Raw genomic sequence first — 12,445 nt, 5'->3', positions numbered from 1 at the left:
CAAGGATATGGAGCGGGAAATACATACAGTATAACACATTACATACATACCACACATTACATTTATGTTATGTTATCTGTGTGTTAGTTAGACACAGCATAATTAGAAATGTAGCATGTTAGATATATTATGCATTGTTCAGTTGGTGGACAGCTATTGGCAGGAAGCCCTTAGAACAATCTAACAACCTTCCTAAAGTCAGCCTAACATTCTTTCCAGAGCTTGGTCCATGTTTTCATCTAATTTATTAATATACAGTAGAATGGAAGAGTGGCTAACACAGACATGTAGTTTTTCTGTAAATATGAATATGGAAAAGACAAGATTGCTTGTATTCAGGACAAAATGCTGTATCCGGTGCCTATTTTGGTTAAAGCTAATTTGATCTTTAGATATCTCCTACATGGAACCTTGGAGGATTTATGCAGGAAATTCAAGCTTACTATACCTAGCTTTCAAATATACTTTAATCAGTGCTCAAAATTTGCCAGTATAAAATGGTATGTCATACCAGCTGCTGGTATGACTTGCCATTTCATACTGGAATTTCACTTTAGCAGCTGGCATTGGGACAGTGACGATGTGCCTACTCTCAGCGATGATCCTGAAACAGCTGTTGTATCTGTTTAACTTTGGCACCAGTACGCAAACTAGTTTCAGCTTGCAAACTGGTGGCCATTACGCAACAGCATTTTGAAATTAGTATCGTAAGGGAGCCAATCATGGTTTGCTTGCCGCCAGCCAATCAGGGGCATTATTTTGAATACGAGAGCAGTGATTGGCTTCCGGATGGCACCAAATTAAAAATGCTGCCGAGGAGCAGAAGAAAATATTCCAGGTGCTGACAGGAAGTAAAGAAGTTTGCATGGATAAGTTTTCCACTGGCACATTTCTCCACTCTATTTACTGCTTCATACATGTCCCCCTCTGAGAAAAGTAAGCGTGATTTTATATACAAAAAAACAGTCTTCCCAAACTTCACCTATCTACTGTATTCTCTTGATCCCATTCCTACCCTTTTCTAAACATGGGTTTGCAATATATTGGATCTCTTCCTACCTTTCTGACCAAACATTAGCATATCCAAAACTTGATTTTAGGGCAGTGGTTCCCAAACTGTGCGCCTAGGCTCCCTGGGGTGCCTCGGTACACTTGCAGGGGTGCCTCAGGTTGGTGGTCCAGGACCAATTCAAATTATATTTCTTGACAAAACCAGTGCTGGTGGCTGCCAAACATAAAATGTGTACAATCAGAACCAAATCCTGCCCTTTACCACATAACTGAACCTAAGAAGCACATATAAACACAATCTACTTAATTTGATATATATTTTTGGGGGCCTAGGGGTGCCTTGGAAAAATTCTGATAGTCTAGGGTGCCGTGATTAGAAAAAGATTGGGAACCCCTGTTTTAGGGTAATTTGAAATCACTATAAACATTTTGTAACATTTTTACAAAAAAGTGAAAAAATAATAAAAAAAAACAATTTTTTTTTAATTCGCTCAAATAGATACTATAGATACATTTGGGTTGCCTAAAAAAAATTATAAATTTTTTTAGTAACTTGACATTTTTTTATCACAATATTGACATGTAATAATTGACCCAACCGATCTAATTGAGAACCTCCAACTGCCAAATGAATCATGGGGGCAAAGGGGGTGTCTGAACCAAGTCTCTAGGTCTGTACTTTAACAAAAATAATTTTTACAAACTTTACACTTGCTCTGAAGCTGCGGTAAAAAGCCAATTCCTATTGAAATGACAAATTTCACTTTCAATTGGATATGCCTTTTATGTCCCTTTGCAGCTCTAAGTATACTTCTGGTCCTCTGTGATGGTGGAACACAAGGCTTATTTCATTTTGCTCGTTTGGGGTTCAGGGGTAGATGTATGAAGCAGTGATAAGGGAGGAGAAGTGATAAAGTGCCTGGCACTTTATCACTGGCCAATGAGCTCCTGACTGTCCAATTTTAAACCCAGCCTGTAAACAGTCAGGAGCTGATTGGCCGGTGATAAAGTACCAGGCACTTTATCACTTCTCTTCCCTTATCACTACTTCATACATCTACCCCTCAGTATCATCTCATACTTTATCTCCTGGTATCACATCTCCACTCATTTACAGTATGTTCTCCACTACTTACTTGATTTTCTCTTATGATGGATACAGTATGTTCTCTTGGACTCTCTCATGATCCAAAGCAGAGTCTCATTGCTTTTGAGATGCATCAAACCTTGGAAAGAAGAAGAGCAGAAAGGGATTAAGAACACACCAACCAGCTCTTAACTTAGAATGTAAAATGACAATTGGGATTTGATTGACTGAAAAGTGAACTCATTCTCACTTGATACATACTGCTCCACAGTCAGTTAGCTATATCAAAAAATGTCTCTGCTCACAACATCATTTTCCATATTGCCATGGCATTCCAAATTCATATAGCAGTAGAGGCAGACTGAAAAAAATAATAAAGTAAAGTGGTAAATAGTATACAAGCATTTTTCTAATAGACTGGCACAGTGATGTTAAAAAAAAATAGATTTTCATGGGAATGCTGCCTCGAGTGTCAAAGTATAGTTATTAAATGTCAGTAAATCCAATCTCAAGAATAAAGTTCTGAAATGCTTTGGATTGGTCATGCTTCCTGCTTGAGAACAGCTTTATTTGAGTGGTCTGAATGTTGTTGTTTTTTTATTTATCTTTAAAGCTACACAACAAGAATTACAAAGGAAGATATTAATAATTGCTTAGGACTGAGACTGATATTTTATCATTACTTTTTTTAGTTATCTCTTGGTTAACCCAAATATTTTGTCTCTTCTCCTGTAGGTTGTAATGTCACTATGAACAATGGCTCAACTGTACTACAAAAAGGTGAATTACTCACCCTACAGAGATCGGATCCCATTGCAGATTGTGCGGGCAGAGGCAGAGTTATCACTGGAAGAAAAGGCCTACCTCATTGCAGTGGAAAAGGGAGACTATGCCAGTGTCAAACATGCCCTAGAGGAAGCAGAAATCTACTACAATATCAACATCAACTGCATGGATCCGCTTGGCCGCAGTGCTCTACTCATAGCCATAGAGAACGAAAACCTAGAGATTATGGAGCTGTTGCTCAACCACAGTGTGTACGTAGGAGATGCTCTTTTGTATGCAATAAGGAAGGAAGTGGTGGGAGCTGTGGAGCTACTCCTGAGTTACAGAAGGCCAAGTGGCGAAAAGCAGGTGCGTGAAAACATGTCCATCTGAGATGAAGGTGTATATTCTATATCTGTATCCTCAGTTTCCACTTAAAGATTTTCTCCAGCATAAATCAGTTATTGTATTAACCCAGCTATCAGATTGCATGAACTGTAAAGGAGGTAAGGAGGTACCTTAGCAGGTCTCCCTGGCACTTTTCCCTCTTACCTACCCTCGTACTCACCTCCGTCTCAGGGCGGTGCTGATCTTCTCTGGTTTCTGTCCAGCGTGTAGTCGCGCTGTCTGTCTGCACTCGAGAGCTCCCGGCGCCTGATCCTCTGTTTCACTGGGCTGGACGAAAGGGGTATCTGGCTCTGTGGTGTACTAATCCTCCAACCCGTTTTGGCTGGTTCGCCATCTTCCACATGTGTTGGGATGTCTTTTATGCCAGGGTGGTGGAGAATGTCTTTGAAAGTATGGATTGGATACCATTTAGAATATTTAGTTAATCCAGCTAGAAGGTGCAATTTTGCACCTTCATAAAAAAAAAAAAAACCTTGGTGCACTGCTGAGAGGGCAATGTTAAAATGTGTCAACAAATCTACAGTACTTGAGGTGGTGTGTGTCGCTGGTTAACTTTGCCACAGTGTAAAAATAAAGATACCCAATTATCCTGTGGTACATGCACATGACGTTTTATTAATAAAGGGATGTTAGAGCTACTGATTGCAACAACAATAAATACAGTTGTTGGAGGAGCTGATGGCCTAGGCAAGGAAAGGAGGGAAGATGGCACTGCTAGTGAGAGCATAAATGTTTTTTTATATTTTCTTATTAATAATATTTGTAGAATTCTGTCAAATGTCCCTCTATTAATAAAACTGCAATGTGCATGATCTACAATATTAGTTGGACATTTCGGAAAATATTCAAACCAGGTCTTAAACTAATAAAACATTAGGGCCATCAGGTAAGTTCAGTGCTTACTGCTTATAAATGTGAAAACAGAAAATAAAATTGTTATATAGCGCTAATGGTGTCCTCAATAAGTTCAGTGGTGGATAACATATGTTTATAATAGTCACCAATAATGTTCACCACATGTTTGAATTTCCAAGGATATTCCTCAATAAACAAGATGAAATGAGCATGTAAACAATAGCCAGGGGCATAGCAGCAGGCAGACGGTTGTCCCAAAGAGATGGCAGTCCAGTTCTGGATACTGGTGGAGCCGTCAAAAGGGTCCCAAACCTGAAGTCCCACTAAGGTAAATGGTAATAAGGCAAACACACCGTTTTGAATTTTTAGCAGAGTGGGATTACATACAGCTCAATTGCTGTATGCAGCAAAAGATAATGGTGCAGGAACACTATAAAACATTGTGGATTGCAGATAATTGCAGGTATCTCTGGAGATAAGTAGGAAACTTCTGTCTCCTAACATGTCACACAACACAGTAAATAAACAAGATGGCCCCTGCACATGTTAAGTAGAGATCATGGAGGCCATCTTGGGATAGGGCATGGAGCCTCACTGAAGCACAAGTAGACTGGAGTGCTATAGCACACTCCTTTTTCAACACTCGAGTAGAGGAAATTATGTTCAGGCCACACCATTAAGTTATTCTTAAATAATTATTGATAATTACAAGCCTGTATACAAGTGGATAGGGGAGGGGCAGCACCAATGTGACTTAAGTGATTTATGAACTCCTGGAAACCATCAGTGAATTATTCACTAGCTAGATGTGTAAATCTAGGAGGAAGTCAAGTCACAGAGATAGCACATGACCTCCTTGACTCATAAGAGCTTTTGCCCTGTGCACCCTCATTGACTCATAGGACCATTTTGCACTGTGCCCCCTACACCTATGGGACATACGGTCAGTGATAGCCTCCCACTTTATAGATGTTGCCCATTGATATAGTATTTCAGTGGAGGTCTGTGCAGAATTATATATAATTGGCCTTTACAAAATGTTTTGATAATAAGATACAGTAATACTGTGTCATTTATTGAATGTAACCTGCATAAGACAATACTGTGTATAAAACAACCACATGAATAACTGTACTCACACCTTTGCTCTAAAAGTGTAATAAATTCACTTAAAATCAAAGAAAGCAGAGAAATCTCAGAGGAAGTCCTTTTTATTAGATTTATTTACATATTCCTTATGCAGAGTGTAATATTATGTTAATTAATTATAGATTACATTAAACCGACTTTAATGAATGTTCTCGGACTGCATAGTCCATAGAGACTACCTCCACAGGGATAATTTAGCAGCCAAGTCATTAAATTATATCTAGTTTCTGTTAGATAAATAAGTTAGTTATTGAAGGAGAAAGTGATATTTTTTAATTCTTTGGAATAATATTATATTTCTTGCTTGGTTCTTTTTTTACATGCAACCAACAAGCCAGAGTTTCCAGGAAAGGGTTGTAGATTTTGTTCCTGTCAGTTTAATAGCAATACATATATCAGATTTCTTACAGATAGGATGGCTAATTGTCATTAATCAGAGCATTATAGATTATGCATGCTTCTCAGGATAAAATAAAATAAATGGTGCTGCTATAGTAGCTTTGAGATATATTATTCAGAGACATATTTTATTAGCCATAATGTTATGAAACCAGTGGGAAAAAATACATCCCTGCTAATACTGTATAATAAAAATATAACGTGTGCTTATTGGTCAAACACAATCAAATCTTTGAATGGATTAACCTTGTTTAAGAATAGCGTGGATGATCATAGGCTATATGTTGTTCCATAGCTCTCACTTATATTCCTGTTCATAAGGTACTGGCTTACCAACTACAAAGCGCATGGGCTGCTCCGAACCCACCATATACAGTTCCTATCTGTATTGCAGTTAGTTGTATCAGAAATATAGTAAGGATAAATAAAAGTATCAGAGATATAATAAGGGAAAAAATATATACAAAACTCATATTTCGGGCAATGTGCTGCACTGCAGTCAGTTATATAGCTTTCACATCGCATATGCTGGGTTGGACCAGGCATCTTTATCCCAGATCCAACCCCGGGCCAGCACTTTCACATTAAACCTGGGTACCCCATAATATGCAGAGCAAGCCCGGTTTAACTCTTCTTATAACCTGGGTCGAATTGCCGATTGGCAACGGAGCTTGCGGGGGTCCCCCGCCCTCATCGCCAGTCCCCCTCGCCACCCCGACACCCCTCCCCTCCGAACTGGGCAGTGTCTCCCTGAAGCGGAGACCGGCAGGGAGACGCTGCCCAGCCGCCGTGATACTGGGATGCGCGTGAGATGCATGTGCGTCCCAGTTACTATCGCCGACGCTCGCATGTGAAAGGAATCTGGCGGGCGCCGGGCAAAGAAGAGAGGCGCTACATCTGTACCCCTCAGTTATCTATTAGCCACATCATATGGCTCATTTGATGATATAAATTAAATCAAACTAAATCAATGATCTCATTCACAGGCCAATTCCGGTGTTAAGTTTAGGCAGAGAATATTTAAACATGTACATATAATGCATAGTATGCACTGCATATACTGTATGAACAGCCAAATATAGCAGCAGGCTGGATATAGTGTTAAAAATTACTGATGGATTATTGGTATGGTAACATGTAAGTGCGTATTAGTGTACTGTACTTTATACAATTAATATAAGAACATTTTATCCATCAGTAAAATTACAATATGAGCATCTGGTATGCAAATATATGCACGTTGTAATGAATGTGTTATCACATAGGAAGAATTCAAAAGCATAACTCTACGCCAGCCTTTTGTAATGGTAACATTTAACATTTTGTATCTACACAGACTACATTTTACATTAACATTTGATAGCCGTAAAGGGGAATACACATGTTGAGATGTGTATGCCCCTCATTGCTGAGCATTCTAAGGAAGGACGACTTCCCTTGATAGTCCTGGCCGCTAGATCGCCCATATGCATGTAGCAATCGGTGTATGGTCAATCTGTGTTCTGGTTAGCACCCGCCAGTGATTTCACCAGATCTTGACTACACAATCTAGTCAGGCAACGTGGACGCGAAGGAACATGCATCACCGTTGTTAGTGGACATATACATTCATGTCTAATTTCTATAAGAACAACAATCGGGCGCAATGACACTACTTATGCTCCGCTAATTAGTCTCTATACCAATTTGTGTTGGTTTCTATGTAAAGAATATTATGGCTGCTCCCAAAGGCAATTCTGGAGATTGCCACTTGAAAATGGAGAATTTATTTGGGAGTTTAACAATCAGTTAGCTTTATGTATAGGAATATACTATAATATTACTAACTCAAAAGAGAGCGCCACACATCTGAATTGTAATATCAAATACATATAAAAAAAATTATTATATAGAAGAGAAGAAAAACAATAAAATTACAAATCATAAAACACAATATCGCAATAAAATTAAGCCTCAATAGGATGCAATAAAGGCAAAAGCCAATAATAACTTTTGTTAGTATTCTGGTATAACCCAACTCTGGATGATATTTCTGCACAAATATATACTATTTGATATGTAAACAAAGTCAATTGGTATCGGCCCTTTTAACTCCAAAGGGTTAAATTGATTTAGGATGGATTTTAGTTGAAGGATAAGTATCCAATACAATGGAGTATTCCTTATTTTGTGAAAAGGGCTTGTAGGAGATGTTCTGCACCGATGGAAATAGTAATAGGAACAGTACCTCTTGTAATGTACACAGCAATTTGTGTGATATCCACCGCGGACCTCTGTGTGGGTTCGCTTCTACCCGCCCGGCTCCAGCTGATGACAGCGAGCCTTTGATGTTTGTAGTACGGCAGGGAGCAACCTCACTGACCTGTGTTGTTTATGCAGGTTCTCCGTGTCCAGCTTATCAATTAAGCAGATTTCTACGGCCGGCTGTGTGCTGCTTGTAAAAAGGAGGTGCTTTCGTTCCTTTAGTTTGCAATCTCCCGGGGTATGAGGGAATCTCTGCAGATAGTAGTTGGGTTAATGAATGTCCAGATATCGGATCCTTGACGCGTTTCTCCGCAAATTACACACGGCGGTTTCTTCAGAAGGAGCATGTCTAATTTCTAAGCAATCTTGTCAGATTGCTTAGAAAAATGGGCTAAAATAGCCCAGTGTGTATGCCCCTTTAGTATTGTATGACATACATAAGAAACCTTTTGAAGTATGAGGATATATTGGGTGAGATTTAATAGGATGAGAGATTCAGAAAGTGAGAGATTTGGGAAGAAATCTCCAGTTTTTTTAAAGTGGCAATCATTTACACTTCAGAATCAAACTGGTTTTGCAGTGTAAATGATTGGCGCTTTAAAAAAACAGGAGATTTCTTCCCAAATCTCCCACTTTCTGAATCTATAATAATGTTATCTTTTACAGATGATCTATGCCAATGTTTCAGGCCTGATTGGTAAATGAATGAAATAATAATAACCCTGCCACTACACAGTGAGGGACCATTCAGGCAGTGAAGCTTAGTGCAGCACAGGAATTGCATACTGTAATATACATCAATTACCAGGTAATACAATTTCTACTGAACAATGGCCCTCATAGTATACAGTAGGTTCTGTTTCATACAACGATGATGGGCTCTGTTCTATACATTTTGCAAGAGGGAATAACCTATATATATTAAATTATCCATCCTGGAGCGAGGCTCTGTATTGATCACTGACCATTGGCCACCAGTAAAAGGGCTTTGCATAAACACTGACTAGCAAGTATTTTGCCAACTAATAATCAAAGCAATGCTGATGAAATGACTCAAACGTAAATAATGCATTCCTTCATGCAAAGGCTATTTCGCCATTAGTACATTTTCTACTTCTAGATCATACACTTAGAGTATATTGCTAACAAGTCCCCATTCATATATGAGTTACAGCAGCATACCATTTCTGTTCTTTTGTCTTATTTTTCAATATTCGTCAGTTCAATCTCTGCTTGTGTTCCTTTTGCTGGCAATGACCTAATAACTAATGCTAAAGGAGAACTCCCCCCACAATTGTAGATGTTGCTTTAAGCGGAGTTAGGTAATTACATGAAAAAAAAAATGATTAACCTGCTCTGCCCTAATTTTCTAATGCTGTAAGATCCCCGAATGCCTTTACTGGTCGGAGCTAGAGATATTCTGTCTCTCCTCAAGGTCAATGACAAACATAGTCATGCGCATATTAGGGGGTGCGCCGTCAAAGGGGTGTGCATAGCACCACCTATTGGGCGTGTCTAACACCACCAATCAGGCATGTCTACCGTGATCTATTGGCACTGGCTACAATATAAAACGTCTCTTAGCCACAGGGCAGAGTGGGATGGAAAACCAGCTCGGGAAAATTCTGAAAGCAGCCCTGCAAAAGGGGTGTGGTCAATTAATGGGGTGGAGTCTGTAGAGGGGAGACATAAGGGGGAGATGTTAGAAGAAGAAAAAGGTAAGACGTGAGAGGAGGAATAGGTGGAGACATGAGAGGAGGAATAAGTGAGATATGTGAGAGGAGGAATAGGGGGAATAGGAGGAATAGGGGGAGATGTAAGAGGAGGATCAGGGGAGAAACATGAAAGGAGAAATAGGGGGAGGCATGAGAGGAGGAATAGGGTAAGGCATGAGGCCATGCCTCCCCCATGAAGCCAACATCCAGTGGGGGCCGGGGATGGTCGCACTCACGTGGCGCAAACCTGGTTCCCATAGCGGTACCCATGACCTGTAGAAAAAAAGTGTTTTGAAAAAGAAAATAATTGTGCTGGAAAATGAACATGATGGAATCTAACAGAAAATTCTTGAGGACCCGCTACTAGTGGCGACTTGCACAGCATGGCGACTCAGCCGCTCTAAATTAAAAATGTCCTCATATAACACACTGTTTCAATCTTTACTATATAATACAGCAACAGGCTCGCCAACACTCCAAGATGCTAGGATGATTAAAAGCTATGATAGAGCAGGAATGCGCCTGTTATATCATATCATGGATGAAAGATCTACAACCATACTATCATATCGGGCGTTATGTGAAAAATATGCAGATGTAACGATGCCTATGTTTGCATACTTCCAGTTGAGAAGCTATGTTCTAAGTGCTACGGTGAAAATACCAACGATAGAAGAGGTACAAAATCTAGATAATATGATAAAAAGCACAAATAATAAAACAAATAAAACCTCAGTAATATACCCATATCTCAAGAAACAATTGTTGATAGAGGGAATAAGCACAGGGTTTCCAAAATGGTCAAATGACCTCCCAGGTACAACGCCACAATTAATTTTAAAAGCCTTTGTACGTTTGAATAAAATACTAGTCTCTACCACATATGCAGAGATGCAATACAAATTGCTACACCGGGCATATTATACCCCGAAACGAAGGTGGCAGATGGGCATAGCAACAGACTCAGCCTGTTTTAAATGTAAAATGATAGATGCAGACATAATGCATTGCATGTGGCAATGCCCAGAGGTTAACAGCTTCTGGCAGGAAATCTGCAGATATATATCGATTAAATATGGGATAAATATATTACTGACATCAAAATGGGCCCTATGGGATATACACAACCAAACAAGGGAAATAGGTTTAACATATGGACAAAAAATATTCCTAGCAAAAATATTTGCTGCAACGCGCAAAACAATCCTATCGCAATGGGTGGAAAGCAAGACTCTGAATATAAAGTTATTAGAACCCCGAATCGCTCATCTATTTCAGATGGATTGGCTAGAAATGTCATTAAATAAAGAGAAGAAAGTAGAGAAATTGTTCTCCATCTGGATGCCATATGTTAAATCCTTAAACCCCAAAACTAAGGAATCCTTAAGACAAGCTATAAAAGGGACGTCTTGGTATAACATGGAGATAGCAAGAACTAGAACACACCCATTTTAAAAGAATATGATTAGAAGGAAATATATATAACAGATATTGTACAGTATGCCTTGGTAATGCAGGTTTTATAAGTATTAAATGTTCTATATGTAATGTATGTTCTGTATGTAACACATGTTTTATATGTAATGTATGTAATGTATGTTTTATATGTAGGCACGTATGATATACGACCATGCCTAATGTATGTCCTTGTTTTTTTTTTTTTATAATAAAATATTGAAAAAGAAAATTCTTGAGGTCCACCCCCAGGTCATTGTCTTGATTTAGCCGGTTATCTATTGCCTGGCGTCCCAAGTTGTGGGGTATGTTTGTATAGAGGCTTGTGACGTCTAGCGTCATAAAGTGGTATGTTTCCTTCCAATCAAAATCTTGTACCAGTTTAAGAAAAGAAGTGGTATCTTTTATGTGCAACCTGAGGGTGGACACTCAAGGTTGTAGAAAGGAATCAACATAAAAGGATAAATTAGAAGTGAGGGAGTTGATGCCAGAAATAATAGGTCTACCCGGGGGTGTTGTGTGGGATTTGTGAATTTTGGGGAGGTGATAATAAATGGGGACTACTGGGTGCTCTGGGTATAAAAACTTAAATTCCTCTTTGGATATGGCCCCACTTGTGACTGCTTGATCAAGAAAATGTAACAATTCCGCTAAGAAAAGCGTTGTGGGGTCTTTAGGCAACTTGGTGTAAAATAAAGGATTATTGAGTTGCCTCATAGCCTCTGCGATGTAATCCTCCCTATTTTGTATTACAAGGCCTCCGCCTTTATCGGCCTCTTTTATGAGGATATTGCTATCACAGGTAAGGTCCCTGAGGGCTTTCTTTTCTTTCCGTGTTAGGTTTGACCTGTATTTCTTTTTCTGAGTTTCAGATTTAATTTTATGGCATAAAGTTTTAAAATCAGCCAGTGTGGTTTTATAAAAGCGTTTTATGTTCGGACCTTTTGCTTTGATTGGGAAGAATTCTGACTTCAATGTGAAGTTTTTTCTAGATATATCAAACAGTTTTATTGGGGAAAGTGATTCAGTTTGTTCAAAGTTCTCATTCTGAAGTTCCTCTAGTATATCTATCAAGGGTAGATCCTGCGAATCAATTTTGATTAGTGAAGTGAGTATTTCTTGTTTACTCTGATTATTTTTGGCAAAGAACCTTTGACGACATAGGGTTCTGATGAACCTATTTAATTAAATGAAAAGTTCAAAAATATTAGGGGTTGCCGTGGGGGCGAATTTTAAGCCTCGGCTTAAGAGTGATAGTTCATCCGGGCTTAATTTTTTATCAGACAAATTAAAAATATTCCTAGTAGATGTCTTTAATTTTAATTGATTTAGTTTCTTGGTCTTCTGTCTATTGCCC

The 12,445-nt window shown here is 38.9% G+C and overlaps 1 protein-coding gene across 1 annotated transcript in view; it reads left to right on the top strand.

The window, feature by feature from the left end:
- Window positions 1-12,445, top strand: part of TRPC5 (transient receptor potential cation channel subfamily C member 5) — a 428,833-nt gene that overhangs the window by 210,042 nt on the left and 206,346 nt on the right. Inside the window, 1 exon segment of the mRNA XM_083159393.1 lies at window positions 2,834-3,232. Within this exon segment, the coding sequence (XP_083015519.1) occupies window positions 2,855-3,232 (378 nt within the window). The 5' untranslated portion in view covers window positions 2,834-2,854.

Source organism: Crinia signifera, chromosome 9, assembly GCF_055691185.1.
Source record: "Crinia signifera chromosome 9, ASM5569118v1, whole genome shotgun sequence".
NCBI lineage: Eukaryota > Metazoa > Chordata > Amphibia > Anura > Myobatrachidae > Crinia > Crinia signifera.
Note: the sequence above shows the minus strand (reverse complement) of the source record. Positions and strands in the feature narration are given on the sequence as shown.